At 43.7% G+C, this 16,540-nt stretch overlaps 1 protein-coding gene across 1 annotated transcript in view; it reads right to left on the bottom strand.

The window, feature by feature from the left end:
- ARHGAP6 (Rho GTPase activating protein 6) overlaps positions 1-12,561 on the bottom strand; it is a 532,224-nt gene extending 519,663 nt beyond the window's left edge. Inside the window, exon 1 of the mRNA XM_050963496.1 lies at positions 11,974-12,561. Within this exon, the coding sequence (XP_050819453.1) occupies positions 11,974-12,498 (525 nt within the window). The 5' untranslated portion in view covers positions 12,499-12,561. The remainder of the gene's footprint in view (positions 1-11,973) is intronic.
- Positions 12,562-16,540: the final 3,979 nt, after the last annotated feature.

Genomic DNA, 16,540 nt, shown 5'->3' with positions numbered 1-16,540 from the left:
TAGATTATGGTCCAAAGCTTGGCCAGAATTCATTTAAAACAGTAAAAAAAAAAAAAAAAGAAACTTTTCTTCATGGTGTAGGAAGAACAAAAACATATCACCAAAATATTATGAAATTTAAGAAATTACTGAAGATCTGTTAACCTTCAGGCAACTATATGCCATTTGATTTTCCTCTTGATCTTTAAACTTTCATATAACCTGTGAGCATCAGCTTTTCCCACTCCTTAAAGTGACTGTAAAACTGACTGCATCTCTTCTAAAAACAAGTGAAGGTGAAATATCTTGGATAACATATCCAAAAGAGTCTATTGTGAAGAAGGTCTTTGAGAACACAATTCTGAAAGATTTATTCAATAAATTAGAAGTACTACCTCCTACGGGAATCAAAAGACGTAACAGAATGAGAAACATTTCCTGTAAGAGAAATATTTTTAGCTCTTTCAGAGAGAGAGAGAGAGAGAGAGAGAGAGAGAGAGGCAAATAAAAACTGAGGAGAACACTGCCGACTTGTTTCTCACCAAATTATTCTCAAAGGGGGCAATTAAATTGAAATAATATTTCAGAGACACAGAATGCCAGTGCTGCAAACCACTGTTTAATACAATAATGGCTGAACACACACTGATAACTAGAAATTAAGAACTGAAAATAGCATAGAAAAAGTGGTTTGAAACATTGCAACCTCTGTCTTTTACAGCAATGTTTATGAAGGTTCATTCATTGTGACATCACTGTGAACCACATTCAACAAATCAGTTGTATATTTTGGAGCTGCATGATCTTTGTATGCAAATTTAGGATTATATCGTTTTAAATCAAATTTAACCCATATTTACAAACATGTACTTTACACCTTTGGCATATAGTCTCAACTTCTGTACGAATGTGCATCAATGCTCACTTAAATCCTCACACACTGAGCTGACATTCAAGTGTATCCCTTTGTGACAGTCTAGGAAATCTGTCTACGTAAAACTTATTACCTCACCGCTTTGTCTATATCTTTTATTGGACCAACTTCTGTTAGAGAGAGATACACACTTTCAAGCTCCACACAGCTTTCCCAGACCTGAAGAAGAGCTCTGTGGAGCTCGAACACCTGTCTCTTTCACCAACAGAAGTTGGTCCAATAGAAAATATTACTAGTTTGTCTATCTCATATCCTGAATCCAACACAGTTACAATACTTAAAACATATGTAAAACTTACCAATTTGATTGATTTTATTATTTACTCCCTGTATCATGTTTATCAAACAAGCCATTTGCTAACACATGTGACCCTATCTTGACAGATGTTACAGGAACATCAAGACTCACTAAGATTTGACTGGTCTACTTCCACCATACAATGAGTTGGCTATAGAAGGTAGCAGAGCTAAAATAAACCAATTTTTTCATTCTGAACTTCAGGCGCATGATAACCAAAAACAGATCACCTGATGGGGTACCCTGATCACCTAAAGGGGCTTGTAGACTGGCCAAGAGGATCACATGGAGACAACCGGGAGAAACTAGTTTCAGGGTCTAGGCAATAGGACAGCAGATTTCCAGGGCTGAGGGGTCTCAGACATGGGTCAGCACCTTGAGCACGTGCCTAGCGATGCAGAACCAGAGATACAGAGCCTAAACTTTGCTCTGCCCCAGGAAGCCAAGAGCCCATGAGGATTCACTATTTTGATCCAGTACAACCATCTGGTGGATGTCCAGCAGGGGAAGCGCATCACAGTTCCAACACCTCTCAAAAGGCACCATTATCCGACCAATTATTGGATCTTGCTTTCTCTCAGCCACAGTGGAACATACACCTACCTTGCAGTAGATGTTGTAGGTAATGCAAGGAAAAGTTAAAAACTTAAAGGAAAAAGCAGGCCAGGTATTTGTATAGACATTAATCATTGTTAAGGGAAAAAAATAGACAGAAGACCAATAGTAATGGCTTTGAAGATCTATGATAGAAAGAAATCAACAAAAAGAAACCCATGTATTATTCCAAATATCTTTGTCTTCAGTGGGACTTCTCACTTAAAGTAAAGGATATCCTTAAATACTTTGCTAGTTTAAGATCAGAGTGCTCTACACCTTGCAGGATTGAGCCCTGAATATCAGCTTCTGGCTAACAAGAGTTGTGTAATTTGAATCCCAGTTTACCTCCCCTGTCCCTCCTTTAGTTGCTGTTAAGCAGGAGTAGCATTTGACTTCTTCTCCTCACATCCTAACCTCCTGGTTTAGTCAAAAAAGAATGTAATTCAGGAAGTGCACGAGTTACATTTCAAAATAGCAGTGTTGTTCCAACCACACCACACATCCTTTATGTTCTAGGATATTACACTACACATTAAAGGGAACCCGGCAAAATAAAAAAAAAAAAGAGTTGGCTTGTGCTTTTTTGGCACCAATTTTTTAATAATTAAGAGGAAAAACTGAAAAACCTGTGACAAAAGTGTTTGTTTTTTTCAGTTTTTTTAAGGATAGAAATTCAGGTCTTCTACACTGTGGCAACTGGAGAATGATTAATACCATGACACCACAAGAGAGTTGTGGAGCAGGGGTGGAGCACCCCTCAAGAACTGGGGAAGTCAGCGTCTCTGCTGGTGAGCATGTCGTGTGTTTTAGATTCCCTTCTGCGGTGACCTACAGAGGCTATAAAATGCTACAGCAGCCACCTAGGGAGCATTGCCTCTTCAGCTCTGGCTGTAGCCATCTATGCTTGTAGCTCTGGAGATCCTCAGTTCAATCCTCAAGAGAGAAGTTGTCACATTAACACCTTTCTAATTCCAATGCCTGATGAAAACTTTGGAGAAAGAATACCTTTGCTACAGATTCACTAACCCATCTTTGATTTTTCAAAATAAGGAAGCTGCAGAATATTTAAGACACAAACATATGCCTTTCAGGCCTTCTTTATGAATGATCAAAGAATACAAAACAAGAATTCTCCATGCTCCTCTTTTTGCAAATAAACTATAAAGGAGAAGCTTTTTTATTTAGAAATTTTGCACAGAAGCTGCAGTGTGACAGGAAGTAGAAAAACTATTGTAGAAAAACCTTCCCCAGTCTAAACATTTTTTTTAAAACAGAGTCTAAACATCATGTGCAATGTAATCACTAATGCTTAAGGATCTCATCCTGCAAACTCATATTCATGTGAATAGCCCTTACTCAACTTGAGTTGTCCCATTGACTTCAGAGATACTATCCACATGAGGCCCCAAGGAAATATACACCTGTATCATAAAAGGACCCTCATTCCAATTACCAATAGTATTAAGTTATAGAAAGCTTTCTAATGAAATATTGTTTGCTCTTTTTCTATCTTGATATTTCTGTGCCCCATCCCAGTCAGTATAGTTTTTAATTTCTGAGCACTAAGCTTAAAAATACCATTTGCCTACCCAGCAAGCAGCGGCGGCTCCAGACATCAGTGCAGCAAGCGCGTGCCTGGGGCAGCAAGCCACAGGGGGCACCCTGCCGGTCCCTGCGAGGGCGGATTCGGCAGCCGCAGGACTGGCGGACCTCCTGCAGGCAAGCCGCTGAAGGCACTCTGCCTGCTGTGCTTGGGGCAGCAAAAAAGCTAGAGCCGCCCCTGCCAGCAAGGTGAGTAAGAAATGCTGGCAAGTGAGGGGGAAGATAGGGGTGATGTTATCAAAGTCTACAGAATTAAGCTTTTAAAATATTAAGGGACTGATTTTCAATTGTGCAGAGCTCCCACTGACTTTAACTGGATTTGTGGGTGTTCACATCTTCTGAAAATCATGTCTTAAGTTATCCGCCCTTATGATTTCAAAGATGAATTGTGAAATAATTAAACTAAAGCAGCGTTGTCCTCCCAAGTGTATAGACAGGCAGCTTCAGTGCCCCAGCTTTTGTTCATAGTTTTGCAAACCAGCAGCTTGCAGTGACATTAATGATCCCCTAGTTTATTGCTCAGCTTCTTTTCAGAACCTTACCCAGGCAGTAGGGAAACTGACAAAAATAATGCCAGTTTTCACTTTGTTGCTGCTTGGAAAAGCTCTAAGCAGCAGTAGAGTGCACTGGAGCTATTCATGATGGGGGGCCATCCAAAATGAACAAGAATGTTGAATTAAGTGTCTCTCACAACACCCAGGAGGAAGAGTAGGGGAGCTGATTCCCCAGCTTGATACAGTACTCCAGAGCCTTTGGAAAAGGAGTGGGGAAAAGAGTTCCTCTTCCTTCCCAACATCCAGAAGGGAAAATAGAAGGGCTTCCGATGTAAGAAGCATGCACTGATGTGTTGCCACTACTTTAACAAGAGTTTTTACAAAACAGTGCATTGGCTAAGGATGCTTACACTGTTTATTCCTGAGTAATAGACACAGTACATTAGCAGAATGATCAGGCTGTAATTTGAATTGTGTAGCTCAGGGGTCGGCAACCTTTCAGAAGTGCTGTGCCGAGTCTTCATTTATTCACTCTAATTTAAGGTTTCGCGTGCCAGTAATACATTTTAACGTTTTTAGAAGGTCTCTTTCTATAAGTCTATAATATATAACTAAACTATGGTTGTATGTAAAGTAAATAAGGTTTATAAAATGTTTAAGAAGCTTCATTTAAAATTAAGTTAAAATGCAGAACCCCCAGACTGGTGGCCAGGACCCAGGCAGTGTGAGTGCCACTGAAAATCAGCTCGCGTGTCGCCTTTGGCACGTGTGCCATAGGTTGCCTACCCTGGTGTAGATCTTGTAGGAGAACCTTGGGCTGTCCTCCCATCCAACTCATCACAGCAAAAACACGCTAGAAAGACACAGGTATGAAAAATGGAAGCTTCTCCACCACAGCAAAACAAAACAGATACATTTCATACTGTGGTTTTCAATTCTAATATTAAGTGCAGAAGAATAAGCAGCAGACTTTACATAAGTTGACAGTTAAGAAAAATTCAGTTCTGAATACTGCTAGACTTTTCAGTTTGCAAATGTATTTCAGTCATTAAAAAGATATATACCTTCTGATGTAGCAAACAAATAAATCCTTAACTTCTGTGGGACTAGTTTAAGTAAAGTTTTTGCAGAATTGGGGCCTTAGGTAATCATCCAAATATTTATACGACCTTTTCAAAAGTATTCAGTTTACTTAAAAACAAACATCATTTATATGTAAAATATTTACTAAATAGAAAAAAATAATTAAAAACAAGACTTTTTTTTGGTAAGTGAAAAACAGGAATTTTTCTTTAAGAAATTTCTTAAAAGCAGAGCTGACATCTGAAAAGAAACTAAGGAACACATCTGGAATTTTTCCACTGTCTTCAGTACAACCAGGATTAAGCCCTTATTTAAATAGGTCACATATGAGCAAGGAAAGACTTCTTGTTGTGGTTTTACAGAAATACAAATAATACACAATAAATGCTCCACTTAAAGATATTCTCTTAGTTATAAAACTTTCTTATTCATCCAGTTACTATCAATGCACCTGGAAAGCAAGAGTAGAGAAGTAAAAAAGAGATAAAGTTCCTAGAGAATTGCAGGACTCTTCTTTACACCATTCCTTCAAATCCATTAGAATCTTGTAGCAGAATCAAGACCATTTAAAGCCTAATAACTTTACATGACTTGGTTAGCATAGTTTACTATTGAAGCTTGAAATCCCACACGTAACTTTGATTTTTAAAGTCATTAGTGAATGTCAAATTGTGCAAAGCTACAAGTCAACCTTCAGAAATCATTCCAGAGAGGGTCTATTTATAAAATGCCAAAGCCAAATAACTGAAATAAAAAGGTAACACTATCCTTAGCTCAGCCTCACATGCATAATTATTACAGAGAACTTTGAACAGTGGGTGATTCCACATATAGCACGTTCTGTAAAGTCTGAATAGAATTGGGCAAGTCATTCTTATCCAGCTGTTCGAGTGACATGAGGATATGAAGATCTGACACATGGGTTTCCACACATATCATGGCAGCCTAGTTTCACAGGGGCTCTCTGCACATCTGTACACAGCTGGGATTTGGAGAAGATGCAGGGTATCCTTCTCCAGGTTATTTTTTTTTAATACCTACCATTTGATTTGAAGACAGATCCTCTAATTGCCCATCTGCTTCTCTTTCCCCACCTGGCAGCATGCGTCATGGAGACTGGAGCAAGCAGCTATGGGAACTGCTTGGCCAAAAAGATAAGAAGAAAAGAGATTCTTCTTACATATTTCTCCTCAGGGGCAGTGCTGGAGGGGAGAGGGGCTTGTGGAGCTATCGCCACCCCAAAATTTGCCTTAGGCTCTGTCATAAACAGAAGGACTTCATATCTCTTTTGCCTGTAAAGGGTTAACAAAATCAGTGAGCCTGGCTGTCACCTGACCAGAGGACCAATCAGGAGATAGAATACTTTCAAATCTTGAGGGAGGGAAGTTTGTGTGTGTGCTGTTAGTTTTTGGTTGTTGTTCACTCTGGGGGCTCAGAGGGATCAGACGTGTAACCAGGTTTCTCTCCAATCTCTCTGATACAGGCTCTTATGTACTCAGAATAGTAAGTACTAGGTAGATAAGGCGAGTTAGGCTTATGTTTGTTTTCTTTATTTGCAAATGTGTATTTGTCTGGAAGGAGTTCAAGTTTGTATTTTGCTGAAAGGATTTTAATTTGTACTTGTATACTTAGGCTGGGAGGGTATTCCCAGTGTCTATAGCTGAAAGACCCTGTAACATATTCCATCTTAAATTTACAAAGATAATTTTTACTGTTTTTCTTTCTTTAATTAAAAGCTTTTCTTGTTTAAGAACCTGATTGTTTTTTTTATTCTGGTGAGACCCCAGGGGACTGGGTCTGGATCCACCAGGGAATTGGTGGGGAGAAAGGAGGGAACGGGGAGAGAAAGGTTAATTTCTCTCTGTGTTCTGATTACTTTCTCTCTTAGGGAGAATCTGGGAGGGGGAGAGAGAAGGAGGGGGGGAAGGTGGATTTTCCTCTCTGTTTAAGATTCAAGGAGTTTGAATCACACTGATCTTCCAGGGTAACCCAGAGAGGGGAAGCCTAGGAGAGGCAACGGTGAGGGAAAGGGTTTACTTTCCTTGTGTTAAGATCCAGAGGGACTGGGTCTTGGGGGTCCCCGGGCAAGGTTTTGGGGGGGACCAGAGTGTACCAGGCACTGGAATTTCTGGTTGGTGGCAGCGCTACAAGTACTAAGCTGGTAATTGAGCTTAGAGGAATTCATGCTGGTACCCCATCTTTTGGACACTAAGGTTCAGAGTGGGGAATTATACCATGACAAGCTCCCTGCAGCAGCCACCACTCTCCTGCCTCCCAGCTCTGAAGGCAGAGTGGAGAGAGCTGGGGCTGCTGGCCGGTTACCCAGCTCTGAAGAGGGCAGTGCTGCCACCAGCAGCAATGCAGGAATAAGGCCAAGCAAGGGGTGGGGAGCCCAAAAGCAGCCACCCAGCTCATGTCCCTGCCTGCTGGGGCGCACCACCCAGGGCAGGTGGAGGGTCCGGGGCTCCCCATAGCAGCACGGACTGACCCGTTCTGGCCTGGATGCCTGGGCCCCATCCCCCACGGTCACTGCTCCACAAGGGCTCTGCCTCTGGTGGCAGTTACTAACTGGGAGCAGTCAAAGAGCAATAGGGAGCTGAGGAGCAGTTACAGCCCCAGCCAGGGTGCTGGAACAATTTTTATAGTGTGCGTACTGATGATGGAAACCATGGAAACCATGTATTTGGTTTTTTGTTATTACTACTTCAAGCCAGCACCTCCAGTACCTTAGTTCCAGCACAACTGGCCCCGGCCAGGGGGTGGGGTCTTGGGGAGAAAAGAGGAGGAGACAAGGCCGGAACTTGGGAAGAGCAGGGGCAGGGCCATGGAGAGGAGCAGGACATCATAGCAATGGGGGGCACAGCCCCACCAATTTTCTGTCTAGCCACCTCAGCCTCCCCACCAGGAAGAGGCTGGCACCACCCCTGCTTCTCCTCTAGAAACGCTTCAGTGTGTAGCCCAGCTGTTTTTACTGTGCACATGGGGAAATATTTGGACCTCTACCTCAGGTACTTACATGGCCCTCATCACCATAGTATCAGAGCACTTCACCATCTTTAATGTCTTTGCCCCCACAACTTTCATGGGAGGTAGGGCAGTGTTGTTAGCCCTACTTTACAGATGGGGAACTGAGGCCCAGAGATGCTAAATGACTTGCTCAATGCCACACAGGAAATCTGTAGAGGTGGAGCAGGTCTTCCAAGTCCTAGGTTACTGCCCTAAACACTAGACCATCATTTTCCTCTGAACACTTATCAAAAAGTATAATTATATCAAAGACATAGGAGTAAAATTAATATAAGAAGTATTTGTAATTCATTTATAATCCTAAAACTAATAAATTGGAAGTATATATATAAAGCATCCATGTACAGTTTTAGCCTAAAGCAGAGTTTTTAACAGCTGAGTAAACGCTTATCCATTATGAACTTCCTTTTTCCATCTGACATAACTATAGATGTGCTACAAGGGATGGTGATAATTTAGATTCTGTACCTTTTAAAGTTACAGTATTATAAATAATTACCTCATGTTGACCATTTCAGATCATTCTACTCTAACACGTCAACCAACTTATTTTGCCACAGTGATGGTGTTGCACTATAAAAGCAGAATTCTTTATTTCCCAGCCTAGGGATAAGGCTTTAATTAATAAGGAATGGATATGAAATAATTAAATAGGTTATTTATAAACATGATTTTCTGATGGTACTAGGTTGAATACCCATTACAAGAGCTGAAATAGAATTAATGACTGTACATAGAAGTTTTACTAATGTATTCAATGGGAAGACTACTTGCATACATTTTTTAAAGATACAAATTACAGTTATTTACATTTTTAATTATTGCTGACTATATGGGTGAGTAATTAACATTTGCACAGCACATTGACAATATAAAGTGCTCTGTAACGGTCAAGTATTACTATTGTATGGGAAGGATCTTCACATAACCCTGCCACCTCATTCACTTCAGTTTTCACATTCAAACTCCACGCCAACATGCTTATTAGATACAACCTATCATAGCTCTACATTTCCAGCATTCATCCATAGCAAATGCTCTGGCTATGGTTGAAAAGAAACTTTCATTCCAAGTCCCTAGTCATGCCAGGGGTTTCACATAGACTGACCCTTGCACTCTCACAGAGCTGTAGTAAGCCTCAGAAGAGTCTGCTCAGGGGGCCGCACACATGTATTTCCTTAAAGGACTGGGGCCTAAACTTGTATTTTGAACTGCTGGAAACTTCCTCAAATCTCTTCCTTTGCACTGAAATTTCATGCATATTGTCTCAGCCTTATGGTGAATTAAATTTAAAAAAAATATAAAAGTGTATCATTAAACACATATATATCTGTTTCTCTAAAAATCTGCCCTTGCCAGAATGACTTCCTCAAAGTGTAAGAGATTACCTACTAACATACTCATTTTCTTAACCTCATAAATGATAGTTATAAATAGAGTATTCAAATTTCATGGAATCAAATAAAAACCTGGAAAAGAACAGCACTGTAACAAACAACATATGAAACCATATTGGGTTTAAAATCAACTAAAGGTCCCATGTTGTAAAATTCCACATGGTAAAGAGCTATAAGACAACTAATGAATGAAAAAGTGATTTATTTATTTAAGAATGCTAGATACACACCAACACTGTCAATCCCCCTTGCTCTTTAGTTTGCAGACTAAGGAACACATCCAGTGCTGTACAATTTCACCACACATTGCCTCCATTTTGCAAAGAACTCCATGAAGACATCTCTCCAGCCACACACACTGATTTCACTAGGGATTGGTGGTAGGGTGACCAGACAGCAAGTCTGAAAAACTGGGACAGAGGATGGGGAGTAATAGGCACCTATGTAAGAAAAAGCCCCAAATAACTGGACTGTCCCTATGAAATCAGGACATCTGGTCACCCTAATTGGTGGGGATGCAAGGATCTGCCTATGTAGAGCTCTTTGCAGATGGAGGACCACGGGCTGCCTAAATCCTGGACGAGGTTAAGCAATCACTGAATGAAAATCACACACCTTAATTATCCTAGAAAGTGTTATTTACCAGTTCTGAACTCATCATGACAGGGCACATGCATTCCTACCCTTAATGTATGCTGACATTAAAGTCCAGATTACCTCGTCCAATATTTCACTGTGTGTGTTTTTGCTACTGAAACTACTACTCCCATAAATTTTCTTTGATATCTACTTAATGTAACTCCTATATAATTTAAAATGTGTTTACATGTAAAAAATTCTTAATAACTTCTGACCAAAACTTTCAATGTTCCTATTCTCCAAACCATGCATTAAATCCCCAGTCTCCTTTACATCAAGTATACAGCTCTTTGTCACCATACAGCATTGATAGATGTTGAGAGCTTTTATGTTTAGTGTTATATTTTGCTCTTACAACTATCTTCTATTCCTCTGTCATGATAGTTTTCAGCTTCATTTTGAACCACAAATCATACTCATATTAAGCATTTTACTTAAGAATTCTACATCAGTACTAGAATGATGGATGAGATTTCATTAACTGCTATAGAAATGAGAGACAAGGTGGATGAGGTAATATCTTTTAGTGAACTAACTTCTGTTGGTGACAAGAGATAATCTTTCTATTTTATACAAAGCTCTTCTTCAGGAGTGGGAAATGTACCTTATAACTCTACCTTGTTGTCATTATGGAAGAAGGTTACCTTCTAATTGCAATTTGAATGCATCAAAAAAATTAACCACAAATAATTAACAAAATAAAAACTGTACCAAAAATAGAAGGGCTAACTTGTGCCACATTTAAACGTAAGTAGTTTACAGCTATACTTTATCTTCAAACCAATTACAATCAACAAACAATGTCACATTATTTTAATAGCGCTGTCAACCAGCTATAACTACAGAACATAAGACATAAACTAAACCAATAAATATTTGCATTGTTAAATTAGATTTGTTTTGGAATGCAGTGGCTACTCATGTGGCTCAAACACATCTATGTGGTCAGATAAACTGAGATCACCGGGTGTGCGCATTAAAAATAATGTGCCTATCTTGTTAGAAGCCACTACATATTCAAGTTTATGAGGTGTTAGAGTGGGAGGGGAGAGTTTTATGTGCCCAGTACAACTATATATGGAATTAATCTTAGAAACATCAAATACAAAAGTTTATCCTGCCAACAAAGCAGATCGAGTTTAACTTTAAAACCCCTGTATTCTTTAAAGAAATATCTGTGAAAAAGTGTATGTGTTTTTTGAAGAGTGCACAACAATTAATATCTACAGCTATCCGTAAGTATTTATAATTCTGTGTGTGTTTGTTGTTTCTGTGTTTGTGCACATATGCTTGATTCTTGTTTGTTTCTACTACAAACGCGAATAAGAGAATTACTAGGACCAGACTTCAGAAATATGTGACTGATCACATATTTCAATTCTTAAGGAACATACAGCAAGACCCATGGACACGTCCCCCCTCCCTCGCTTTCCCGGACTCAGCCCAGGCTGGAAAGGCAGCGTACAGCCAGCCACTCGGAACTCTCCTTCAGTGCTCTAGGTGCACTCTGTCGGCCAAACCTGTCAAGTGCTCTCCCGTCCTCACTGACAGATCAGGAAAGGCACCTGCTACAGCCATGGGATTCTCCTCGGCCACACAACTCCTCCTTTGACCTCTAACAACAGCAGCGGCAGAAGCCAAATGCCCCTAGTATCTGACTAACGCAAACCAGGAGCTCGTGGATAGCTCAGCAACCTGGGAAGAGAGAGATGAGCAGGGACCTTTCCCAATGTGCAGAAGGAGCGGAAGGGATGGGGGGAGGGAGACCCACCCCAGCAGGACCAAGGGAGCCTGCCCTCAGAGCAGAAGGGACCTGAGAAAGTTGGGGATTCCCGGGGGCCCTATCCCGAGGGGAGGGTCCATCCTGCCACCTCTCTCGGCCCAGCTGGCTGGGGGGACTCTCGCGCTGAAGGGGAGCCCTACCTCGGATTTCCACACGATGTAGGAGGAGGGGTGGCTGCTGGGCGCCTGCTGCCCCTTTCTCTGCTGGAGCCACTTCCTCGGGGAGAAGAAGATGCTGTTGGTGCCGGCGCCGCCGCCAGGGGCGCTGAGGGCGGAGGCGGAGGGCGTGCGCGCCAGGAAGGGCAGCTCCCAGGCCGTGTTCCTCTTGCCCCGGGGGCTGGATTCGTACTCGAAGTGGAAGCTGCCCGAGGGGGACTTCTCCAGCGGGGTGCTGGGGGTGGAGAGCGAGCCGCAGAGCGGGCCGCCCCCAGGGCGCAGCAGGGCGCGGGAGGAGAAGGCGGCCAGGCACTCCGCCGAGGGGCCGCCAGCCGCCCTGGCTCGGGGCGTCCTGGCCGGGGCGTCCCCCTCCTCCCGGCTGTAGCTGCCGATGATGGCTGGGTCCAGGCTGCGGGTCTGGCGGAGCCGCCGCTTGGAGAGGCTCTTGGAGGAGGCGGCGGCCGGGGAGGAGCAGGAGAAGACGCTGTTCAGCAGGCTCTGGGCGGACATGGTGGCGGCCGCCCCGAGCGGAGCGCTGCGGGGAATGGCTGTGTGTCGGGGGCAGGAGGGCGGGTGTCCTCCCCGCCCCTCCGGGCGAGCGAGCAGGCGAGCGCCGACTCCGGGTCCCGGAGCGGGGCGGTCAGCGGGTGCCCGCGCCGCGCGCGGCTGCTGCTGCAGATGTGGAGTCCGCAGGGGCCGATCCCGGCGCCGGCAGCGGGAGGCTCATGCTGGCCGCAGGGCGCCCTGTGTGCGCTGAGGCTTTGCAGCCGCCGCGGTCACTGCGCCGGGGGGCGGGCGGGCGCGGTGGGTTAGTGGCGAAAATGGGAGAGAAGGAGGCAGCAGCCGCGGGAGCTTTTATCGCAGCGCTCCAGAGCCTGCCAGAGTCACTCCCCCCGCGGCAGCGATGCGCACGGGATCTGCCCAGTCCCCTCCGTACGCGGCGGGAGGGGAGGGCAGCCGGGTGTCCTGCGGCTGCCTCCCCCGCCGGGCGCACCCCGCATCCCCAAGCGCCGCTCCGAGCGCAGCCGGGTGAACTACTGGGGGACGAAACGAGGGTGGGAGATATCCAAAGGCGGCTGAAACTTTCCCGGGCATGAGACCATCAGGGAAGTACATGGCCACATGAAGAGGACCCCCTCCCCCAATCGCTGCCTGTCGGAGTGGGGGAAGGAGGTGTTAATAATAGGTCACCCTCGCCCTGGGGCAAGTGCCCCTCCCAGCGTGTTGTTTCGCTGGTTGTAGTCCCTTGTCAGCTATCCCACAGCTATTTGGTTTCATGGCAGGATGTTTACACATATTGAATCGGGGCTTGAGCCGACCCAGGATTTCATTACACGTCCTCTTCGGGATAAGCACAGCTTGCGTTACACCTTCGATTGTTATGCAGGTATATGAATGATGGTTATTGCTCATGAGAGTCGGGGACTAACACAATGGCGGGGCCAGGTCTGACAGAGCAGCAGGTGCTCTGCAAACTTGCACGCCATCCTGCCGCTCGCCCCGCAGCTGCTCCTGCCGGGGCCTGCCCAGAGCCCCGGGCCCGGACTATCGGGTGGATCTCCTGTGTGGGATGCCCGCCGCCTGACTTTCTCGCTGGTTTATGCTCCGACTGGCAAACGCAGTGACCGGAGCTTTGTGCAGACTGACTTTTTGTGATATTGGATTTGTCACTTATCTTCTGCTGAACCTATTTCAACCTAGGGGGGAGTAAAATGAAGTATCAGCAAAGAGCACTCGATTTAAACTTATTTCCCAGTATTTTGCTAGAATTTTGTTATATTGGAAAGTGCATTTGCTTCAAAAAGGTTTTTGTGGATGTTCAAAAACATTTTTTTTTCCAGCCTTATTCTGTCTCGTGCCTGATTGGAGAAAGCTCTGTAAATCATTCATATCAAATCACTTGGCATATTCCCATCTGATTATAATCTGTCATAAATACTACTATAGAGCATAATTTTGCAGAATGTTTATACATTTCCATTATAGTGCTGTTCCTTCAGCCTTGTTTTCAGAGACAGCCTCAGGGAATGGCTAAAGTAATAGGCAAAGCGGCTTCTATTTATATGGGTCAGATCCTCAACTGGTGTAAATTAGTGTAAATCCTCTGCTTTTTGAGTTTTTTTTCCCATCCTGTACCAACTGAAAAGATTCTTCTGTTTTGTTTAACCAGAAAGAATACTATATTGAGTTCAGACTCTGCTTCCTCTCTGACAAAGTCCAGCAGAATAACAGCACTTAGAAGAGACATCTGACAAGAGTCCATAAGGATGGCATGGGGGAAGAGCAAGCATTATTATAGTAATCAAAAATAAAGACATATGTGTTTTTCCACATGGTTAAGAGCAGCAAAAAAGGCGGGGTTCAATATATCTAGGGTCACTCTTGACAAATAACGAATCCAAACAAATAACTAACCCCACCCAAAACCCTAGGAAAACCAAACACTCCCTTCACAGGCAGGACTTCCCCACTCCCAGACTGTGTACAAACAAGGACATCTTTATTAAGGGAAAGAGAACACAGTCATACACTTGGAAAAACACAGCAACATAACATAACATAGATACACACACACACACACACACACACACACACACACACACACACACACACACACACACACACACACACACACACACACACACACACACACACACACACACACACACACATATGTATGCAAATAAAGAGTAAAATACACTTCCCGTTCCAGCAATCCATCTAACGCCCATCTCACCCACCAGTGAGAATGTTTCACAGGTATTAAAAGTGCCTGGACCATACCACCTGTAATAACCTTAGTCCCAGATCTGGACCTTAGCGTCCAAAATATGGGGGTTAGCATGAAAACCTCCAAGCTTAGCTACCAGCTTGGACCTGGTACTTGCTGCCACCACCCAAAAAATTAGAGTGTTTTGGGGCACTCTGGTCCCTCTGAAAAACCTTCCCTGGGGACCCCAAGACCCAAATCCCTTGAGTCTCACAACCAAGGGAAATAATCCTTTTTCCCTTCCCCCCTCCAGGTGCTCCTGGAGAGATTCACAGACACAAGCTCTGTGAAACTACACAGAGGGACTCCCCCTCTCCGTTCCCAATCCTGGAAACAAAAAGTACTTTCCTATTCCCCCAGAGGGAATGCAAAATCAGGCTAGCGATTCAACACACAAATCTCCCCTTGATTTCTTCCTCCCACCAATTCCCTGGTGAGTACAGACTCAATTTCCCTGAAGTAAAGAAAAACTCCAACAGGTCTTAAAAGAAAGCTTTATATAAAAAGAAAGAAAAATAAGTACAAATGTTCTCTCTGTATTAAGATGATACAACACAGGGTCAATTGCTTAAAAGAATATTGAATAAACAGCCTTATTCAAAAAGAATACAAATCAAAGCACTCCAGCACTTATATTCATGCAAATACCAAAGAAAAGAAACCATAGAACTTACTATCTGATCTCTTTGTCCTTACACTTAGAAACAGAAGACTAGAAAAAAGAAACTACTTCTCCACAGCTCAGAGAAAGCAGGCAGGCAGAAAACAAAGACTCAGAGACACAATTCCCTCCACCCAAAGTTGAAAAAATCCGGTTTCCTGATTGGTCCTCTGGTCAGGTGCTTCAGGTGAAAGAGACATTAACCCTTAGCTATGTGTTTATGACACGCCCCCCAAATTGCAGACAGTGGGGAAGCTCACTGGCGGCGATTTCCTTCTAGAACTTGAAAATAAACAGATTAATACAACACATACACCTTTACATATACTCCTAAGTATATAACTAACAGACTTCTACATTTTAAGAACACTTTTTAACTACTGAATTCTGGGAAACTCTCACGGGAGAGTGCATCAGCAACTTTATTAGAAGCTCCTGTGATGTGTTGAATTTCAAAATCAAAATCTTGGAGAGCTAAACTTCAACGAAGAAGTTTCTTGTTGTTCCCCTTGGCAGTATGAAGCCACTTTAGTGCAGCATGGTCAGTTTGTAGTTGGAACCGCCGTCCCCAAACATATGGGCGTAGCTTTTCCAGGGCGTACACAATGGCATAGCATTCCTTCTCACTGACTGACCAGTGACTTTCCCTCTCAGACAGTTTCTTGCTGAGAAACACGACAGGATGGAAGTTGTGATCTGTTGCTTCCTGCATGAGCACTGCTCCTATACCACGCTCAGATGCATCTGTGGTTACTAGGAATGGCTTGTCAAAATGCGGGGCCCTGAGCACAGGGTCCGACATGAGCGTTGCCTTAAGTTGGGTAAAGGCCTTTTGACACTCATCAGTGCACTTAACTGCATTTGGCTGGGTCTTTTTGGTCAGGTCGGTCAGTGGGGCAGCGATTTGGCTGTAGTGTGGTACAAATCGCCTGTAGTATCCGGCCAAGCCTAAGAAGGATTGGACCTGCTTCTTGGACCGTGGGACAGGCCACTTTTGGATAGCATCCACCTTGGCCTGTAGGGGGTTAATGGTTCCTCGACCCACCTGGTGCCCCAGGTAAGTCACTCTGTTTTGGCCTATTTGACACTTTTTGGCCTTAACAGTTAGTCCTGCCTGCCTG

The sequence above is a fragment of the Gopherus flavomarginatus genome, chromosome 1 (assembly GCF_025201925.1).
Source record: "Gopherus flavomarginatus isolate rGopFla2 chromosome 1, rGopFla2.mat.asm, whole genome shotgun sequence".
NCBI classification, from domain to species: domain Eukaryota; kingdom Metazoa; phylum Chordata; order Testudines; family Testudinidae; genus Gopherus; species Gopherus flavomarginatus.
This window is presented reverse-complemented; position numbering and strand designations above follow the sequence as displayed.